Source organism: Musca autumnalis, unplaced genomic scaffold (assembly GCF_047663935.1).
Source record: "Musca autumnalis isolate F117 unplaced genomic scaffold, ASM4766393v1 scaffold_5, whole genome shotgun sequence".
NCBI classification, from domain to species: Eukaryota; Metazoa; Arthropoda; class Insecta; order Diptera; family Muscidae; genus Musca; species Musca autumnalis.
This window is the reverse complement of record NW_027412088.1, coordinates 144,668,797-144,690,999: the sequence shown is the minus strand read 5'-3', so window position 1 is coordinate 144,690,999 and position 22,203 is coordinate 144,668,797. Positions and strand designations below refer to the sequence as shown.

The 22,203-nt window shown below is 34.5% G+C and overlaps 1 protein-coding gene across 5 annotated transcripts; it reads right to left on the bottom strand.

Moving 5' to 3' along the window:
- Window positions 1-7,987: 7,987 nt before the first annotated feature.
- Dek (protein) lies at window positions 7,988-17,204 on the bottom strand. Of its 5 annotated transcripts, none has more exons than XM_073955285.1 (12): window positions 17,090-17,204; window positions 15,917-16,148; window positions 12,512-12,831; window positions 12,271-12,445; window positions 11,966-12,202; window positions 11,354-11,457; window positions 11,134-11,283; window positions 10,868-11,062; window positions 10,708-10,804; window positions 10,548-10,639; window positions 9,558-9,710; window positions 7,988-9,488 (listed from the first exon to the last, which is right to left on the bottom strand). In XM_073955285.1, the coding sequence occupies exons 1-12, from the start codon at window positions 17,126-17,128 to the stop codon at window positions 9,474-9,476; spliced, it is 1,809 nt and encodes a 602-aa protein (XP_073811386.1). In that variant the 5' UTR covers window positions 17,129-17,204; the 3' UTR covers window positions 7,988-9,473. The 5 variants fall into 5 exon arrangements, with proteins under 5 accessions (XP_073811386.1, XP_073811388.1, XP_073811391.1 ...); XM_073955287.1 differs by having other exon boundaries at window positions 15,917-16,370; window positions 17,090-17,184; XM_073955290.1 differs by having other exon boundaries at window positions 15,917-16,370; window positions 16,518-17,177.
- Window positions 17,205-22,203: the final 4,999 nt, after the last annotated feature.

Below are 22,203 nucleotides of genomic sequence, written 5' to 3'. Positions count from 1 at the left end.
TTATGACCTAAGTATCGAGCACAGAAAAGGTGGAAAACACGGTAATGCTGATGCCCTGTCTCGTCGGCCATGCAAAATTGAATGCAGACATTGCTCGAAGGCTGAAGGCAAAGCAAGTATCATCGATGTCCGGCTACTGCAGGTTGAGTCCGGTGAGGATTGGTCGGCGGAACAAAGAAAAGATCGCACCCTAGGCAAACTAATTTCTGCCATGGAAATGGGCGAACGCCCTAGTCGCAAAGAAATAGCGCCCGAAAGCCCCCTTTTGAAATCTTATTGGGCCCAGTGGAACAGTCTACTTCTAATAGATGGGTGCCTACATCGTAAGTGGGAGAGCGACGATGGAAAAACTCACCGCAACTTGATTGTCGTACCAGACTCCAAAATAAAAGATGTCTGGTCAGAGTTTCACGATGGGCCAAGTGGAGGACACCTTGGTGTGACAAAGACTGCTGAAAAGATAAAGCAGAGGTTCTACTGTGTCGGCTGTCAGAAATCCATTGCAGACTGGATTGCCAATTGTGAGAGGTGTATAAGAGCTAAAGGTCCAACCCGGAAGAGTCGAGGCCACATGCAACTGTATAATTCAGGAGCTCCATTTGAAAGAATCGCAATGGATGTGGCTGGACCGTTTCCAATAAGCGACTCCGGGAACCGGTATGTCTTAGTGGTCATGGATTACTTCAGCAAATGGCCAGAGGTTTATGCCATTCCCAACCAGGAAGCCAAGACAATAGTGGATGTGTTCAGCAAGAATTGGATTTGTCGCTATGGTGTCCCATCCGAGGTTCATTCCGATCAAGGAAGAAATTTTGAGTCAGCGATCTTCAAAGAAATGTGTGACACCCACGGAATCAAGAAAACGAGGACAACGCCCCTGCATCCACAATCAGATGGCATGGTGGAAAGATTTAATCGCACCCTGGAAGAGCATCTACGAAAGGTGGTAGATAGCGGCCAAAGAGACTGGGATGAGCATATTCCAAAATTCCTACTAGCCTATAGATCGGCCATTCATGACTCCACATCTCGAACCCCAGCCAGAATTTTGTTCGGCAATGAATTGAAGCTGCCTGGTGACCTGATCTTCGGTGCCACACCAAACCCCGAAATTGATAACGATGCAAACAGTCAAAACTCTTTCAGTGAAGTCCACGATGCAGTACGCCGTCGGATAAAAATGGTCAGCAACCGCATGAAGGAGAGGTACGATCGAGCGGCAAATACTGATGGGTTCCAAGAAGGGCAACTGGTACTATTGTTCAACCCACAACGGAAAAAAGGACTATGCCCCAAATTACAAACGCACTGGGAAGGCCCCTACAAGGTAGTCAAGAAAATAAATGACGTCGTGTATCGCATACAGAAGAGCGACAGCCCTAGATCAAAGATGAAGGTGGTACATCTAGAACGGTTGGCCCGCTATGGAACGAGAACTGTGCCAGGTCATGAGGAACAGGCTTAAGCGGGAGGCAGTGTGTTACCACTGCCCATACCACAGAGAGGGAACTGTGCCTATTCGGGACGAACAGGCTTAAGCGGGAGGCAATGTTACGAATGTAACTGATAGGTTTAAGTTAATTTAGTTTAATTTCCGTTAATTTAAAAATTTGAATTGTAACGTAACGTTTTATTACGCAGTTATTTTATTTAAGCAACAACAACTACCATGTAGAACTCTCTTCATCATTCTAGTCGTTACATTACCTTTTGTTAATGTCATGTAATTATCGTTTAGTTTGTTACTTCTTTTCTTGCATTTATTTGTTGTTGTAATTACGTCATTGATCATCCCCCATGTATGTGAGTCTGGTTGTTCGCTTAAGGGCTGTTTACACCATCTATCAATGTCATATGAGCTGCCATTTCTTTCACCCATTCGACATTCGCTATGTTTGTCAAAATTGACGTCATCCATACAACTTTCAATTTGTGCGTTCATACCTGCAAGTGTTATTTTCGTATGACATAACCTAAAAATATAAAAACAGCTGTTTTGTCATTATTTACATTTATTGTTGAGTTGCAATTTTGCGCAAATTTTAATTTTGGTTGAAGGAAACTGAATTGGTAGAATTGGTGTTTGGAGTTATAGAGGCATTCATGTTTTTGCCACCAAACAAACATTTCAAAGACTGCTTCTTTCGACCAATCGATCTGAAAATAACATTATAAACGCCATTTATTTACTTTACTGAATATTTAAATATACATACCTTTCCATTTTCTTTTTTAAAAGATTTTGTTTTTCATTTTTTGTTTGAGAATGTCAGAAAACAGCTGATAAATTTATGTTTACATACGAGAATGCCGTATCAAATAGAGCGCTCCCTAAATGAAAAATTTACATATGAGTTGCCAAATCATTTTGATAGATGAAAATTTTCATAGTGGTTACACTATGTGTACAACATTCGCAGGTAGAAAATTTGGCATCTCATACGACATTGATAGATGGTGTAAACAACCCTTTAGTGCGAATGTGCGTCTGTGTGTTCGTTGTACATATTCGAGGAGTTGCCAGACATTTTCTAGAGGACTCTCGAACAGGGAGACTTTGGGATATAAATACAGCGGAACTGGCAATGACGAGTAGTTGTGTTTTAAGCGTTGAACTGAACAGATCGGTTAAATAAGAGCTGCGTGCTAACTAGAGACTTGTTGTGTGCTTAGTAATTAAAGTCGGTTCCGAATAAGTGTAATAAAGTAAATAAAGCATTGTAGGAACGTAATCTAAAACGTACCCTGTTTTATTTGGTACAAATCGTACTGGGAAATAAAACAACGTCTACACGGAGATTAGTTAAATCTAATTCCGTAACAATACTAATATACAGAACAGCTGATGTCATACATGTGAAAAAGCAGATGGTCTGATGGTTGCCTAACATGTTTGTTTTCCCAAATTGGTGAAGACACTCGCTTAATGTTGTTTACTGTTTGTAAAATTCTCCTCATGTAATTGGACAAGAATTTCCACACTAAACTTCCATATAGGCCAATTTAAACAAAAACACAAATTTATTTTATTTGATTTTTTTTCGGCTTTTGCCAGGGAGGGTATTATAAGTTGGTTTTGACCAAAAAGTTTGTAACGCATCGAAATAATGGTCGTAGACCCATACTTACATATACCAAAATGAATGTCTCGACGAGCTGAGTCGATCTGGCTATGTGTGTCCTTCCGTCCGTCTGTCCATCTAAACCTTGTAATCACGCTACAGGTCGCATTTCGTCATGAAATTTTGCATGTTGATGGTCCCGGAGGGGCAGAAGCCTATTGATTTTGGTGATGGTCGGATAGTATTTAAAGGTCGGAATGGGCAAAAACCTTATGTGGATAAAAAGACAAGGTTTTCTTCCAAAGCGAATATCTCAGTTTCTGAATGGGGTATACCAAAAGTAAAATCTGACAATGAAAGTAGAAAATGTCACCTTTCTAATGATGTATAGTATGTTCTCGTAGGTGATCAAACAGCGAAGATATCACAATGGTCGCAAATAAAACCCAAATTTTTAGTCTTGCGATTTTAATTATAATGACGAATATCACAGCTTTAGTTAGGGACTTTCAAAAAGCAAAACCTCCCTATGAAAGTAGAAGATTCTGTCTTTACAATGATGCAAACTAGGTCGGCGTAGGTGACCAAATAACTGAGATATCGAAATAGTCGTACATCCCATTTATCCATTTTTTTTTGGAAATCACGCTACAGGTCGCAATTTTGATCGGATAGTCACGAAATTTTGATGGTTAATGGGGGTCTCACAGAGGAAAATGTCTGTTGATTTTGGTGATGGTCGGATAATATTTAGGGGTCGGAATGGACAAAAAACTTATTTGGATAAAAAGACAACGTTTTTTTTCCAAAGCGAATATCTCAGCTTCTATAAGAGGTATACCAAAAGCAAAATCTGATAATAAAAGTAGAAAATATCGCTTTTCTAATGATGTTAAGCTGGTTATCGTAGGTGATCAAACAACGAAGATATCACAATAGTCGCAAATAAAACCCAACTTTTCATTTTTGCGATTTTAATTATAATGACGAATATCATAGCTTTGGTTGGGGACTTTCCAAAAGCAAAGTCTGACTATGAAAGTAGAAGATCCCATCTTTACAATGATGCAAACTATGTCGGCGTAGGTGACCAAATAACGGAGATATCGCAATAGTCGGTAATACATCCCATTTTTCAATTTTTCTTTGAAATCACGCTACAGGTCGCAATTTTGATCGGATCGTCACGAAATTTTGAGGGTTAAGGGCTCTCACAGAGGAAGAAGCCTCTAATTTTGGTGATGGTCGGATAATATTTAGGGGTCGGAATGGACAAAAAACTTATTTGGATAAAAAGACAACGTTTTTTTTCCAAAGCAAATATCTCAGCTTCTATAAGAGGTATACCAAAAGCAAAACCTGATAATAAAAGTAGAAAATATCGCTTTTCTAATGATGTTAAGCTGGATATCGTAGGTGATCAAACAACCAAGATATCACAATAGTCGCAAATAAAACCCAAATTTTATTTTTTGCGATTTTAATAATAATGACGGATACCACACCTTTGGTTGGGGACAATCTAAAAGCAAAGTCTGACTAAGAAAGTAGAAAATCCCATCTTTAAAATTATGCAAAGTAGGTTGGCGTAGGTGGTCAAATAATGGAGATATAGCAATAGTCGGTAATACATCCCTTTTTCCACTTTTTCTGATATCACAGGTCGGAATTTTGATCGGATCATCACGAAATAGAAGCATATTGATGTTGGTGATGTCGATAGTAGTCAAATATAAAATTAAATATTAATTATTTTCCCAGCAAAATTTGACGGAAGGGGTTCTTTGCGATGACGTGATTTCATGTCATCTTTTGCATTGGTTCAAAGGAAGTCGTGGAAGATCCGATCTTTTCATTAGGATTTGAACCAATGCAAAGGAAGTCGTGAAAGATCCGATCTTTTCATCAGCATTTGTACCCATTCCATCGATCCAATAGAGATGATGTTTGTGTTTTTATTTACACACCTGTTTATTTTCATTTTGGTATGTTCCAGTACTGCAAAAATCTACTAATTTTTACTATTTTTTTCCGATAACATAAACGAAAAATTGTAATCGTAGTAAAAATAAGTAGATTCTTGCAGTTTCTGGAACAGACCAAAGTTGTTAGAACTGTCGTCGTGATGTTGTCTTACATTTCCTGCATATCAAACAACTAAAACTTCTAAACAATTGGTATTATATGAAGTCCCAACCATCGAGCTAAAAATAGAATCGTACTGCACACATTGCTATTTTAAAAGTTCCCTTGTCTGTTCTAAATCTGACATAGAATGAAATCAATCAAATCTCGCTTCTTGGAATTTGAAAAGAAAGTCCGAAACGAAAAGGAACAAGAATCTGAAAATAAAGAAGAAACTACTTTTGGAAAGAAACAATTAAAAATAAATTAATTAAGCATAAATGGTATTTTCCATAAAAAGTCTCTCCTCCCCGTTCGTTACATTTTGTTCTTAGAGATCCCTAAAGCAAGCCGGGTTGTAGATCCCTACATATTTCCGTCACTAAACAAAAAAGTATAAATTACCAAAATGTTGTTATAAAATAACAAAATTATAAAATAAAAGTAATTTACGAAATAAAAATACTTAAAGGAGTGCATTTGGAGTCCATGTTGAAATCTGAACTGGTGATGGGAAGATAATTGAAAAAACCTTTTGTAAGATGAAAGAATATCAGTTGCGGAGAACGGAGGAAGTAATCTTTTGCGTTGCAGCGGTGGTGATTACATTGCAATTTTGGATGTAAACTTTTGAAAAACTAAACTGATAAATTAATTGTAGCTATTTCATGAATTCGTTTGAATTAATAAAGAGTTTTGTTTTTCATGAAAACCATATTTCAATACAGCATTTCCATTTTCCGAACAATACATGAAAATTTCATGCCAAGGGGTTGGTGAAAGTGACATGCCAAAGCATTGGTTAAAATGACATGTCAAAGCATGGGTGAAAATGACGTGTCAAAGCATTGGTGAAAATGACATGTCAAATCATTGGTGGAAATGACATGCCAAAGCATTGGTGGAAATGACATGCTTAGGATCCAGAAAAGAACGTCATCTTTTGGGGTCCACGCTCATATAAAATTCATCGATGAAGATGCTAAAAAGATGACATGCTAGATCACTTGCACCCATGATTGAATGTCATCTTTGGCATCGAACATTTTGCTGGGTTAATAAGCAAAATTGCCACATATGGAGTGAGACCAATCCACAAGAGACCCTACAGACTCCATTACATCCAGAAAAATGCACCGTATGGTGGCATCATCGGACCTTATTTCTTCAAAAATGAGGCCGGAGCTCGCGTTACGGTCAATGGAGATCGTTACCGCACCATGATCAATGATTTTTTGTTTGAAAATATGGATGACATTGATCCGGAGGAGATGTGGTTTCAACAGGATGGCGCTACGTGCCATACGGCGAACGCAACCATCGACTTATTGAAATCAAAATTTGGCGATAAGTTGATTTCGAGAAGTGGACCTGTCAATTGGCCTCCAAGGTCGTGCGATTTGACACCTCTCGATTATTTCCTGTGGGGCTACGTGAAGTCACTGGTTTATGCCGATAAACCAACAACAATTGATACCTTGGAGGCCAGCATTGTTCGTGTTATTCGTGACATACGGCCAGCAGTGCCCGAAAAAGTGGCCAAAAATTGGACGTCCAGAATGCACTTCGTCAAGAACAGCCGCGGTGCCCATATGCCCGAAATCATTTTCAAATGTTAATGTCACGTATTGATCTTTCGAATAAAAAAAAATTTTGATTACAATTTAATTTTTTGTGTTATTTTTAACAATTTCAAGTTCTATCGGGCTTAAAAAAAAACACCCTATCATGGTATATGTAAAGAGGTAGATTTAAATGAAAAAAATCTATAGAACCCTTGTTTTTCTTGAATTCCTAAAACTTCAAAATAAAAGCAACAATTGGGTTTGTTTACAATGCATTTTTTGAGCATTTTATAAAAAACGCGAAAAATGAATGAAGAGTTAAGTTTTCTCCACATAATCGAGTTGTGAATATGATAAACTGATTGTTTCAATGCAAATCTCACCAATTTCTTCCATACAAATGGTCTAAAAACAATTTTAAAAATCATTGCATTCGATTGTTTTTAAAATTGTTTGGCATATTATTCAAACACCACACACATACACACAGTTTGTTTATATTGTTTTGAAGTTTTAGGCTTACTCGAATGAAAAAAATTTAAATTGACATAAAGCTTTGGCTAACCTTTCTTATTAAACCATGCACCCTATATATTTCTATTTTTCTTCTTTCAACTAGAGTTGAACAATCTAGTTCATTTGAAAGAACTAGTTCAATAGTTTAGCTCTTTTAACTGAACTAGTTCAGTAATCTAATTCATAGTTCACTAACCAGTTCAATCATTCGGATCAGAATCGTTCACCGGCACTTAAGTCCAGGTCCACACTAGCGTGAATTTCATTAAAAAATTTCATGAAATTAGGCGTTCTTAAATCGAATTCCCCACTACAGCAATTTTATGATTTTACTCTACTATGGACTTCGATCTAGAGACGCATCATTTCATATCAAAATTTCAGTGAAAATACTGTGTGTGGCCCGGGACATGAAAAATGAGCAAGTGATGCAAAGTTTGTTCTTGAATTTTTCATGTGGCCTCCGTAAAAAATTCCCACCTATCATTAAAAGTTAGTTCAGGCGCACCGTGAGATGTCGCGAACGCTTCCTTAAATAAATTGTTCATAAAAAATGATCGGGTATGTTCTGTCACACACTTCACGACTCAAGCATTTTGTTCACCCCATTTACGAATATTTTTCGAGTATTTTATGGACGGAGTAGGGTGTATTCTTATTTTTAAATTCCCTAATGATCCTACTTAGCCCCCTTAGATATTAAATAAAACACAACGATAATAATATTTTTACAGTGTATTTAAAGAACATCGAATAAAACATAATTTACAATCAGAATATTTTCTTGTGGGTGGTGTAATTTGTTTAATGTTGTTTGTTGCTGATGATATTACAATTAAATTCAAACCTAGAATGTTGGGTTGTGTATATTTTTCGTTAGTAGTGGTATTGTATTGATCAATGAATGAATGCATATGAGGTAAAGAGCTTCCAGAGAAGATAAAGGATAATAAACTATGTGATTCTTTTATAACTATTTGTTGCTGCTGTTCTTTGTTACTGTTCTATTTGAATATAATGTTTTTTGAAATGTTGAATGCAGATTTTATACTTTTATTGCAGCTGTTATGTTCCTGTGATATTCTATTGTTATGCAATTAATTGCTATTCAAACGAGAAACCGGTTATTTTTTAACAAAAAAGTATTTAATTTGAAATTTTAAACAAAAGACAAATATATTTCATGCCTAAATCTGATGCAGATTTAAATCGAAAATTGTGAAATTTATTAAAAATTATGTCAATAATAGTAACTGATTCGAAAAATTGTTTAAACCATTTTTAAATTAAAAAAGCAAAACCTCCATATTGTTAGGTATATCGTCGATGTTCTTCAAAAGTTTTCCACATAAAAAAGACTTTATAAAAATCAAATAGTGATGCTGGATTAGTAGAAGTTCTTGCAAACAATCAGAGGTTTTACTGGATGTCAGAAAATAATTAACAAATTATTGATTCACAATAAACCAAATTATTATGTAATGTATGCAATATGATTTATATACCTTGGAAACGTTGAAATATTTGCGCGTGTGTGTCTAGTTTAATTTTAAATGATTTTTTTCTGAGACCCAATAATGTATATGTTATATTTATATCGTAAGTATTTCATCATGTATGGTCCATTTCCAAAATGCTCTTTTGGTTATTCGAATAAAATGAAATTATAAATGTAACCTTACTTTCTGTCAAGTCTCCCTTCTTGATTGAGCTTGATATTGATGTTTTGATTTTTTGTACTGACGCGCTGCTTGGTCTATTCTCTTGCTTTTCATCTTAAGTAAAAGGAAACAACTAGGCAAACCACATTTCATTTTACTTTTTTATATTTTAAAGAATGTTTTTTTCTGTATGTTTTAATAATAGTTTTTGTTTTTGTTGTTGAAATATACATTATCATCAATGTAAAAATAGTATTATAGTAGAATTTTGTTAAAATAAAAAATGTTTAAATTTAAACATCATGCCAGTTGTTTACGATCAATTAGACGACAATTGAAGAAATCATAAGAATTTGTGTTGCATAGTTTGAGGGGTTGTTGTAACTAATCTAAGTGTTTATGTTTGTCTTAGCCTGGGATCATTTCTTTTGCCCACTTGAACCCAGTCCATTCAAACAGTTGATGTATACATAATATTGTAGGTAGTAGTAGGATAAAAACTAAAGATAAAAACAAAGGATACGTCCATGTTTTTTGTTTTAACTTTAAGCAGCAATCAGCTAAAAAAACAAAAAAAAAAAAAACAAGAATATTACAAAATATTTTGGGAAAGTTAAAAGAATTCTTACCGATTTGACTGTGGCTTTAATAAATCCCTTCTTGTCAGTTAAATCAAAATCAGGATATTTATCATAGACTTGTTTGCACACGGTTTTCATAGTTATCTCTTCGAGATTGGCCTTATCTAAAATTTCTTTTACATAAGCACGAATTTGTTCGTCCTGCAGAGAAAATAGGAAGAAGGATAATAATTAGTAAACTATTTATGTTGATTTCAGTTTGGATATCGACAACGTTATCTATAGAAAAAGTTGTTATCGACAACATTTTCCATACAAAAAAGTTGCTATTAACCAAATTTTCAGTAGAAAAAGTTGTTATCGACAAGATTTTCTAAATAAAAAATATATAATGGCTATATTACACCATATGTTTTTCACGTGTATGTCATCAGCTGGTCTGTATATTAGTATACCCAAAGTGACAACATACACGTTAAAAAGCATATGGTGTAATATAGCCATAAACAAGATAAACATCGACATCTTTTACTGAAAAAAATATCGACAACGTCTACTGAAAAAACGGGTATCGATAACAGTTTTTGTAGAAAAAACAAATGTTGTCAAAAACATTTTCTATAGAAAAAGTTGCTGTCGACATTTTCAATAGAAAAAGTTGTTATCGACAACATTTTCAATAGAAAAAGTTGTTATCGACAACATTCTGTATAGAAAAGGTTGTTATCGACAACATTTTGAATGGAAAAATTGACATCTATGGAAAACTTGTTATCGAACAACTATTATGTATATACGAAAATTTGTCATCGAAAAAGTTGTATATAGGAAAATTCGTTATCGAACAAGTTCAATATAGAAATGTGGTTATCGAACTTGTTATGGAATAAGTTTTATATGAGAAAACTTGTTATGGACCAAGTTTTATATAAAAAATCTTATCGAACAAGTTGCGCTTATTGGTGAACATGTTTTCGGCCAAATTTTATATAGAAAACATCTTGTAAGATAGTAAGAAAAAAAAAAATAGTTACATACCGTGGGGAATGCAGCTTTGCCCTTTTTGTTTAGAGGTTCATCCTCATCATCTTCGGATGATTCTTTCTTGGCTTTTTTAGGACGACCAGTGGCTGCAAATTACAAAAACAAATTTGTTATTACAAATCAAAGCAGAATGTAAAAAACCATTAATACATACATTTGGGAGGTGTTTTGTTATTAGCGGCGACAGCTTTAGTATTTTTCGCAGGAGTAGTTACTGGTTTCTTGCTCTTTTTAGAAGATTTTTCTTCGTCCTAGAAAATGAAAAAAATATTGTCAATATTTTGAAACACACAGAAATACTAAAATGAACGTACCGCACTTTGATCACTTCCCAATTCAGACATTTCCTCCTCTTCTTCATCTTCGGACATTTCTTCTTCTTCACTTTCTGAATCTTTGCGTTTGCGCTTAGATTTGCTAGCTGCACTGGCACGTCCCCGACCACGTCCAGCAGCAGCTGGGCGACCTCTTTTACCGGAACCAGTTGAGGCACGTTTACGTTTGGGCACCTATACAAAAATATTTTGGGATAATTTTATATAATGTTTTGTAATTTAGTGAATTAAGTTATAAAACTTACATCACTTTCAGCATCTGATATTTCAGATTCTTCTTCAGAATCTGAATTTCTTCTGCGTGCTTTGCGTGCAGGTCTACCACGTCCTCCTCTTGTAGCAGCGGCCGATCTACGTTTACCAGCATCCGAATCCGAATTACCCGAAGGATTATACTGTAATAAAGTGATTTTAAAGGTTAGTATTTTGGGTTGGGAGAAGCGGGTATTTGAATTATTTACATACATCAGATCCAGATTCTGAATCATCTTGTCGTCTCCGCTTGGATGGCAAAACTTTGCGTGGGGCTTCTTCTTCCGAACTAGAGAAGTCAACATATGCAGATGTTTCTAAAAAAACACAAAATTATTAAAAATTAATTGAATTGTTTCAAAATAAGAAAAATCAGAGGAGAATATAGGGATCACTGCTATATTTGCTGCACAATGTCCTGCTGTATTTTTTTTTTTTTTTTTTTTTTTTTTTTTTTTGATTATCAGTGGTGCTATTTGTAAACATTAAAACGGACATTTTGAACGACAATATTTAGAGCAAACATACATATTTGTCTATAAAATTCGTCAAACAAAACTTATAGTGTTTACTCCACAAGTTTTCGTAATTATCGGAGGCACACATTTCGTCAATTATCGGTAATTTAGAATTTATGGACAAAATGTGACTTCTTGACTTTAATTTTGAATTTTCGTTTTACACACACGCGCCTCAAGTAAAAAATATATCTCGTCATCAAAATATGAATATTATTTATCAGACTTTGCTGTTTGACATTTGCAGAATGTAAGCAGTTTTTAAGATGTAATTTGAAGTCGTGGATATTCTAACGACCAATCTTACTTTTGCCTACTGTAGCTCTGCGAGGACGTCCTGATGTTGAGCGACCACCACTACTAGCACCAGCAGATCTTGATTTGCCTTTAGGTTTTTCTTCTTCACTTGCTTCCTCCTCCTCTTCTTCGCCGCCATCTTCCTCATCCTCTTCGACATCTTCGTCTTCAGCTGGTTCTACACACATGGATTCATCAGGCTCCATCAGGAAAGTCAATACACGATTTGCTATTTCATCTTTAGAACCTGTGAAGAACGCAACAACAAACGAAAACCGTCAAATAAATAATAAAACAGTAATAAAATATGCTTACCTTTACGGTCCAGGGACAAGATGTCAGCTATACTTTTTAATGCCTTCAATTCAATTTTCTTTATTGAATCGAATTTCTTTTTATATTCAGTTGAATCTTTTTCAAATTCAAAACCGGCAAATGAGCGTAAATTTTTCTTAACAACATTATTTTTTCCTTGGGAACCAAAGCAGATCTAGAAATAAAAAAATATAATAGACATGTTAATTTCCAAATTGGGATTCGAAATGGAAATAATTACCGCATGCAGTGTCTGAAGACCATCTACTCTGGTTTTATTGATATTTTCATTAATTTTATCAATTTCAGCTAAAGCAACAACATTTTCATCATCGTCAACGCCATCCTCTCCAGCTTCTCCATCCTCATCCTTTTCATCTTTTGCATCCTTATCATTGGTGGCTTCTTTTTTATCGGCACTACCATTCTTTTCTGCATCGGCATCTTTATCTTTTTTAATATCATTTGATTTCTTTTCATCGTCGGCATCATCAGTAGTTGATTTGGAAACATCTTTGTCATTCGAGGCCTTTTTAGAATCTGTGGAGTCTGCTGATTTTTCTGGCAAAAAGAAAAAATAATTTTAATCATTTTTTTTTTATTAAATATCTAATTAGCAAAATAAATAAAAAAAAGTTATTTATCTTCACCCTTGGGAAGTCTAACAGTATCATATTATGGACACGAGATAGACTATGAAATAATGAATGTTTGATATACCTTGGATCTTACTGAACTTAACCCAACAATTAAGATTAAGCATGAACAAATAACCAAGGTGCTTTTATTTTTATTATTTATTTTAAATGAATGAAAGAAAAGTAGTCAAAGTAGCCAGACGCGGGATTTGAACCATCGAACACACAAATATACGAGTGAACAACAATTTCTTGTGACGGCATGCTAACCATTTGATCCACAGCCGTGCCAGAGATTTTGCCGGTAAAAAGTATAAATAACTTGGGGAGTTTGTGTTTATTCTCACCGACATTTCTCTTCTCTCTTTTGCTCTTTGTTTAGTTTTACTTTAATAGGGTTGCCAAAGTACATTGAATGAAATGTGTGTGTTTTTGATATTTAAAAACAAATGGAGTCCCCAACCTCTTAATAACTCACAGAAATATAGTTTTGAAAACCATAAGACCATTATTATTTATTTATGTTATGTTTATTTATTATATGTGTTCTTTTACTATCTGATGGATTTGAAAAGGCAAAATAAACCAATTTGGAGGCATTAAAATTATAAATTTTACATTGAAAGTTAATGCAAAGAAGCTCCTCCTTGAAATCCATTTATCACTTCTAACTTTATGTTAACCGGAACGCAATATATCCCTTCGATAAATCCAAAAGAATAATCATAATAATGGAGGATAGTGCAACATAATATAATTTTGAAATGGCCTACTTTTATACATTTAGGCGAGTAATGTTTGCCACGGTATTTAGCAAGTGGGAATTTTTCGGATTGTCGGTACAGGCGAAAAGCTTAAATTCATAGTGAAATCTGTATAGTGTATATTCATAGAAATGCAATTTTGAGCTTTGAATCTGGACGTTATTCTTATTATAAAAGTCTTGTTTCAACATCTTGGGCTTCATAGTTTTCAAAGGGCGGATAAAGATAGCTCTAAGTCTATAGACCTACCAGTTGATGCATCTGTCCGTCCACTAACGTGCTACTACATCGGAAAACTTAATGAAATAAACATCGAGAAATCAAGTCGCAGATGGCACTTGGAAAGCAATCTGAACTGTCGTCTTTCTTGGTAAAAGACTGCCGAACATCTACTTTGCTATTGTAACAGTTCGACTGAACTCAGGGGTTCGCTCCTGGGGAAAACCCTACGGTTCACACAGAGTGCAGGAATAAAAACATTTACTTCCTTCTATTTCCAGCACAAACAATTGATCAACAGCACGGCAATACTCCGTCCCTCCTTCATCTTCAATTCGTCAAGCAATAGCTATGAAATCTATATCATCGTTAAACTTAACCAGGATGAACACAATGATCCAACATTCTCCAAGTAAAGCAGTAATCTACAGCATTAGATGGATCTGCATCCTTAAACCTAACCTAAGACGCGTTTAGACTGCAGGCTTATTTGTTGATGGATTTGTATGGCGTTAAAATTTTGAAGGCATCTGTAAAACAAATCGAGGTGAGCGAATATAGAGAAAAGCAAATGTATTGTTTTTAATAATAGTCTCAATGCCCATCGGGAATATCATATAAATGTTCAAAAGACCTCTGTATTGCCGTTCAAATCAATATGCTCCCTTGGATATGACATTGATAACAAACTTCAATTTTCCACGCACACAGCTCACGCACAGCTGCTCTATACTCAGTCTTATTTTGAAGAAATTTTAGGCGCAATTATCAGCACTTTGATGTGAAGTTGCTTGGCTGGAACATTTTATTGATTCGAGGCAAGTTTGTTTTTATTTAATATTTTACAAACTGGAGAACCGTCTTATCTTACAAACTTCTTTCAATTTTTAAATTCGGCCAGAAACACTAAAATTTTAATTGAACATTACAGTCATAATGTCCTTTAGCAATCATTTTCAGTTCGAGTAGCAAGATTATGGAATATGCTTCCGAACCATCTAAAAAACTTTGCAATATCATCAAAAACTTTAAAGAAAAAACTTACTACTTATTTTTCCCAGGATTTACTTTAAATCATCTTATATTGGTTTCGCTGGCAGTATCTAACAACTTACATTTATTTTTTAAAAAATGTGCGTTAGTAAAGTTTTAAATTCCAAATTTAGTAAAAGATTTTATAAATTTTTGAATTACAGTAATTTTGAAATTTAAGTTAGAAATTTGTTATATTTTTTGCTCATATATATTCTATCATGTTGTGCCCGTGTGAAGGCTTTTTTGATTAAAATATAATTTTAATCGCTGATACACCTTAGAAGTTTTTCAGGCAGTGTATTTACATATATTTAAAGTTAATAGGGTTCTCGCCAGGTGTTGGTACTCGATGCGAAGTACTAATTACTTCGAAAGTGATATCCCCCGTAGCTAGACGAGCATATTTCCTATCAAATTACTTATAAACTTCAGGTTGGACATACTCATCTGAAATTTGCTATCGCAAAATGTATTTTGTTTTTGTATTTTTGAACGCACACGCAACACGCAGAGTTATAGGTTTGGCCCTAAAAGGCAATTCTGTTTCGACAATTTTTGGTTTCAAAGCAATGAAAATAATGTCAGATACGAAATATATAAAAGGAATTGTCTGAAAATTGGCGGTACGAGCAACTTGTTTCCATTTAATTTCCCCGTGCCTCTCCAACAAACAGGGACTTGCCGCAAGTAAACTGAGGCAATGTAAATTGGGACTAACGAAAATCATCATTCGGCAACCCTGCTATAGGTTCCAACGACGAAAATTTGCACCTATTTTGTAGACCATTCTGGAAATACTACGAAAATACCAGAATATGTCAACGTTTCACAATAAAATATAATTCCTCACTAAAATACATGCATACGCGGAAAAAGCTTAACATAAAACAAGTCCAATCTAAAAAGAAATACATTTTTAAGCGCCAATTTGTCATATTTATAATGCTAATGGGAGGGGGTTTGTGTGTGTGAGAGTTTGTAAAAACTTACCATCCTCTTCCTTTTTCGACTTCTTATCGCTATCATCATTGTTTTGTGCACCTGTGTCATTTTTAGTTTTTTCGTCAGTTTTTGCTTCTGCTGCTGCTGTCGTTTCAGATGTTGATTTATCACTCTCATCAGCAGTATTGCTTGACTTCTTATCGTTTTCAGTGGGCTTTTCATCGGCAGCAGTATCCATAGCAGCTGCTTTGGTAGTTTCCTCACTTTTATTTTCTTTCTCCTAAAATAATATACAAAGTTTATTAAAATCGGTTTCAATTTGAAACTTTTTTCTTCGCTGTTTCTTTTGTCGTGTTGTTCTATTTTTGTGCAGACATAAAATGCAACACTGAACTTCTTATTGTCACTTTAGCATGTACAGACTACTCAGCCCGCTCTTTATAATGTTGTTTTTTATTGGTTTTGCTTTTTGCGGATATTCTGCGCATGCAATTTCAAATTCCTATAAGAATCAACAGACAAGTGTGAACACACGAGAGGTACTAAAGGGGGGTGGTGTTGGCTGCGACAGAGAAACAGTGCACTAGGAAATTCCAATTTCCATTCAGCTCGCAGCAACTGTACAAGAAATTTATTTGGCAGCACTGACACGCATACAAATCTCCAGATTCCAAACGAGAAAAGATTCGCGAAATCAGGCAAATTTAACGCGGCGCACTTCTTTTATTTTCGTTTATAATCCAACTAAATACGCCCGCTCCGCTCGACAACTGCACACGCATCAATACATACATACACACATGTTTCTATGCACACTTACTTATACCGTGACATATTGAATTGTTTGCTTGTTGTGCTGCTTGCATTCATCGTTAATTTTTCACCGCTCGTTCGCTATGATGAATAGAAAAAAATAAAAACCGAAAAATAACGCACAGAAACCAAAACACAGTGGAAAAGTGGACCCGACGCCATGTTTATATACAAAAATGATGGTAGAAAGAGATGAAAAAGAAAGCAGCGAAGATGAGGAAAAACGAAACGAATTGCGGACGTTGTCGTTGTGTAAATTAAGTTGGTCGGTTCCTAGTTCTATGACGCGCTCGAATTTGATAGGCCATTTTTTCCTCAATAACTGCATAAAATCCACCAAATTTTTATTTCCACTTGTAGCAGAAGTATTTAACGAACTTTCTATGTAGTTTTTTTCCAATTACATACCATATTTTCAACGGATTTATCTTTTTCGCCTTCCGACATTATTTTGTTAACAGAAAAAAGCACGACCGATAAGAGAACAATGTCAACTGAATATTAAATAAGCGGCGGCAAATGTACTATGCGCTTGTCGGCGGTAGAGGGCTTCCATTAAATATAAAAGGGGTGTTCACATGAAAGGATTTGTTATACCAACAATTCAGTTGGTTGGAAGACTACAGACGGAGGAAGCCTACTGTTAAGCCCTAAACACATCCAACTTTTGTTTTGAAGTTTTGTGTCGTCCGTCGTCGTCGATTTACGTTGGTCGTTGGTCCCGGGCCACACTACAGTAATTTCATTGAAATTTTGATATGAAATTATGCGTGTCTAGATCGACGTCCATAGTAGAGTAAAATCAAAAAATTGCTGTAGTGGGGAATTCAATTTAAGAACACCTAATTTCATGAAATTTTTTTATGAAATTCACGCTAGTGTGGACCGGGACTTGGTAACGCACATACAACTTTTGGTAATGCCGTCGTCAGTCATATGTTTTATGTAAACAATAACATATGTTCGGCGATCAACATTTAAGAAATGTAAAAATATAATATAATTCCTCTCCAAACATTTTTATTATATACTTTTTATTATAAAATGAGAAACAAATAAAAAAAAAACAAGAATAACTTAAAAAATTTGTCAATGTGTTTGTATAACATTAGCTCTGTTCCTTTACGTGCAAGAATCTTCAAGTTTTGCCACTTTTTACTTGAAAAGCGTTCCTTTGCTTCTGACCCATAGTCGATGGTCAGTCTAGCACGATTTCAACATGGCGACGTCAAGCTTATAGACGAGGGGTATGAAGTAGTGAAACCCATGTACATGGTTTTCTGTGTTTGTTGTGTTGCCTCTTCTTGTTATTCGATGCAAGATTTTTTTCTTCCATTTTTTTCATTTTTATTTTCTCAAGCAAACGTTAACAACAAAACAAGCATAAAAAAATTTAATAAAAACATTTACTTAAAGAAATAGTGAAACTATTAATATTAATTATTTTGTGTTGCTTTTTTTGGTTTAATTATGTTTGTTTTGTTTTTATTGGTATGGGAAACACAACAAACACGAATCGTAAAATAAAGAGGTCACACAAAAATCTTAAACTTCACGTTAACCTGTGTGGACACTAAGTCCCGGTCCACACAAGAGTGATTTCATTGAAAAAATTGGATGAAATTATGCGTCTCTAGATCGACCCCCATGGTAGAGTAAAATGATAAAATTGCTGTAGTGGGGAATTCGATTTAAGAACACCCAATTTCATGAAATTTTTTAATGAAATTCACGCTAGTGAGGACCGGGACTAACGAAACTTGACAAGAAACTTTAACGAAAACGTTTTGTATGCATGTACGAGTATGTATGTGTTTTGTAATTTAAAAACAAAATCCCAACAAAAACTGAAATACAATTCATTGCAAAGGAAAATTATTTATTTTACGAATGAAAACATTTAAATAAGTTTAGATCGCGGAATTTGTGTTTGAAATGTGATTTTGGACTCAACGTATTTGAGTAATACGGACGCTCAGAGAACGTTGTTGTGTTAGAAAGGTGAAATATTTGTGTAAGTCCCGTCGTTATTTAGGTTCAGCAGTAAGAATACATGTGTTTTACTTTTTTCAAATATTTATATTTTTTTTTATTTTTTTTTTATTTATTTTCAATTTTCATATGCCCAGCCTTTCGACCTTAAGGCTGTATACTACAGTATAATGTTCAATTTAATATTATATAAAATAGCTTAAATATAACAAGGGAGGGATATTAGAACTACTCAAAAAAAAAAAATAATTACTATGTATAAAAAAGGGGGCAGTAATTATAAAATAAAAAAATGTAGGAAGGTTGGCGTTTGTTGTTTGGGATGACGACTTCTATTTTGTTTTTCAAAATAGTCAGACTTAATCCCATAGTCGTTGTTTTAAAATTTTATTAAAACAACTTTAATTTATTAGTGGGAAAATATTGGCGATGTTTACCAAGTGGTAAGGCAGGGAATACTATAGTTTCAGATCTCGGCACAGATCTTCATCAGTTCCCTTATTTCTTGTTTTTCAACAAGAAACTTTTTATACCCAAGTGTCAATTGCTAGCTCAAGTAGATACGTGCGCAAAGAAACACTCTGATCGAGAATTTCTTTGGCACTACCTAAACTCTAGCAACTTCACTTGCAAACAAAACCAAATCTTTCCCACTGCTATGCGTTCGTCGATTCTCGACGAAAAAACACATAACTAATTTGTTGGTATTGCATACTACAGCAATAAACAACATTTTGACGGTGCCCGGTCTCACAATTAGGAGGGTTGGCGTTTGTTGTTTGGGATGACGACTTCTATTTTGTTTTTCAAAATAGTCAGGCTTAATCCCATAGTCGTTGTTTTAAAATTTTATTAAAACAACTTTAATTTATTAGTGGGAAAAAATTGGCGATGTTTACCAAGGGGTAAGGCAGGGAATACTATAGTTTCAGATCTCGCCACAGATCTTCATCAGTTCGCTTATTTCTTGTTTTTCAACAAGAAACTTTATGTTTCGTTGGGAAACCACCAGATCTAAAGTCTGGTTAAATATGGTAACAAATGATAAAAATGGTAACCTCAGGTAAGTAAAGGAACACAGCTAATGCCGTCGTCAGTCATATGTTTTATGTAAACAATAACATATTGTTACGAATGTAACTGATAGGTTTAAGTTAATCTAGTTTAATTTTCGTTAATTTAAAAATTTGAATTGTAACGTAAAGTTTTATTACGCAGTTATTTTATTTAAGCAACAACAACTACCATGTAGAACTCTCTTCATCATTCTAGTCGTTACATTACCTTTTGTTAATGTTCTTTTGTTTGTTTTGCCATAATCATGTAATTATCGTTTAGTTTGTTACTTCTTTTCTTGCATTTATTTGTTGTTGTAATTACGTCATTGATCATCCCCCATGTATGTGAGTCTGGTTGTTCGCTTAGTGCGAATGTGCGTCTGTGTATTCGTTGTACATATTCGAGGAGTTGCCAGACATTTTCTAGAGGACTCTCGAACAGGGAGACTTTGGGATATAAATACAGAGGAACTGGCAATGCCGAGTGAGTTGTGTTTTAAGCGTTGAACTGAACAGATCGGTTAAATAAGAGCTGCGTGCTAACTAGAGACTTGCTGTGTGCTTTGTAATTAAAGTCGGTTCTGAATAAGTGTAATAAAGTAAATAAAGCATTGTAGAAACGTAATCTAAAACGAACCCTGTTTTATTTGGTACAAATCGTATCGGGGAATAAAACAACATCTACACGGTCATTAGTTAAATCTAATTCCGTAACAATATGTTCGACGATCAACATTTAGGAAATGTAAAAATATAATTGCTCTGTTCCTTTACGTGCTTGAGGTTACCATATTTCACCATTTTTAACCTGTAAAGTGTTCCCTTACTTATAATAGCATACAATTTACATGAGAGCAGTTTACCACTTTTACCATTTTCTGCCGCTGTTACCATTTTTAAAAGTAAAGGAACAGACCAAATACAATTCCTCTCCAAACATTTTTATTATATACTGTTTATAATAAAATGAGAAACAAATAAACAAAAAACAAGAATATCTTTAAAAATGTGTTTGTATAACATTAGCTCTGCCACTTTAAGGGTTGTTTACACCATCTATCAATGTCGTATGAGATGTCAAATTTTCTACCTGCGAATGTTGTACACATAGTGTGACCACCATGAAAATTTGCATCTATCAAAATGATTTGGCAACTCATATGTAAATTTTTCATTTAGGGAGCGCTCTATTTGATACGGCATTCTCGTATGTAAACATAAATTTAACAGCTGTTTTCTGGCATTCCCAAAAAAAAATTGAAAAACAAAATCTTTTAAAAAAGAAAATGGAAAGTTATGTATATTTAAATATATAAAAAAGTAAATAAAGGGTGTTTATAATGTTATTTTCAGATCGATTGGTCGAAAGGGGCAGTGTTGGAAATTATTGCTTTGTGGCAAAAAATGAATGCCTCTATAACCCCAAAAACCTATTCCACCACAACAAACATGCTAGATATTCATTTTCCTTCAACCAAAATTAAAAATTTGCGCAAATTTGTAACTCAACAATAAATGTAAACAATGACAAAAACGGCTGTTTTTATATTTATAGGTTATGTCATACGAAAATAACACTTGTAGGTATGAACGCACAAATTGAAAGTTGTATGGATGACGTCAATTTTGACAAACATAGAAATGTCGAATGGGTGAAAGAAATAACAGCTCATATGACATTGATAGATGGTGTAAACAGCCCTTTAGCACGCCACTTTTTACTTGAAAAGCGTTCCTTTACTTCTGACCCATAGTCGATGTTCAGACTAGCACGATTTCAACATGGCGACGTCAATGGTCTGTTCCTTTACTTTAAAAAATGGTTACAGTGGTAAAAAATGGTAAAAGTGGTGAACTGGTCTCATATAAATTGTATGCTTGTTAAAGTAAAGGAACGCTTTGCAGAAATGGTAACCTCAGGCAGGTAAAGGAACAGAGCTCAAGCTTATAGGCGAGGGGTATGAAGTAGTGAAACCCATGTACATGGTTTTCTGTGTTTGTTGTGTTGCCTCTTCTTGTTATTCGTTGCAAGATTTTTTCTTCAAATTTCTTTCATTTTTTTCCTCAAGCAAACGTTAACAACAAAACAAGCATAAAAAGATTTAATAAAATCATTTAATTAATGAAATAGTGAAAATTTAACGATTAATATTAAATATTTTGTGTTGTTTTTTTTTTTTGGTTTATTTATGTTTGTTTTGTTTTTATTGGTATGAGAAACACAACAAACACGAATGGTAAAATAAAGAGGACACGCAAAAATCTTAAATTTCACGTTAACCTGTGTGGACACTAATGGTTACTTTACACGATATGTTTTTTACATATGAGTTGTCATTTGCATATACATTATGTATGGGAGAAAAGACAACTCATATGTAAAAAACATATCGTGTAAAGTACCCATAACGAAACTTGAAAAGAAACTTTAACGAAAACGTTTTGTATGCATGTATGTGTGTGTTTTGTATT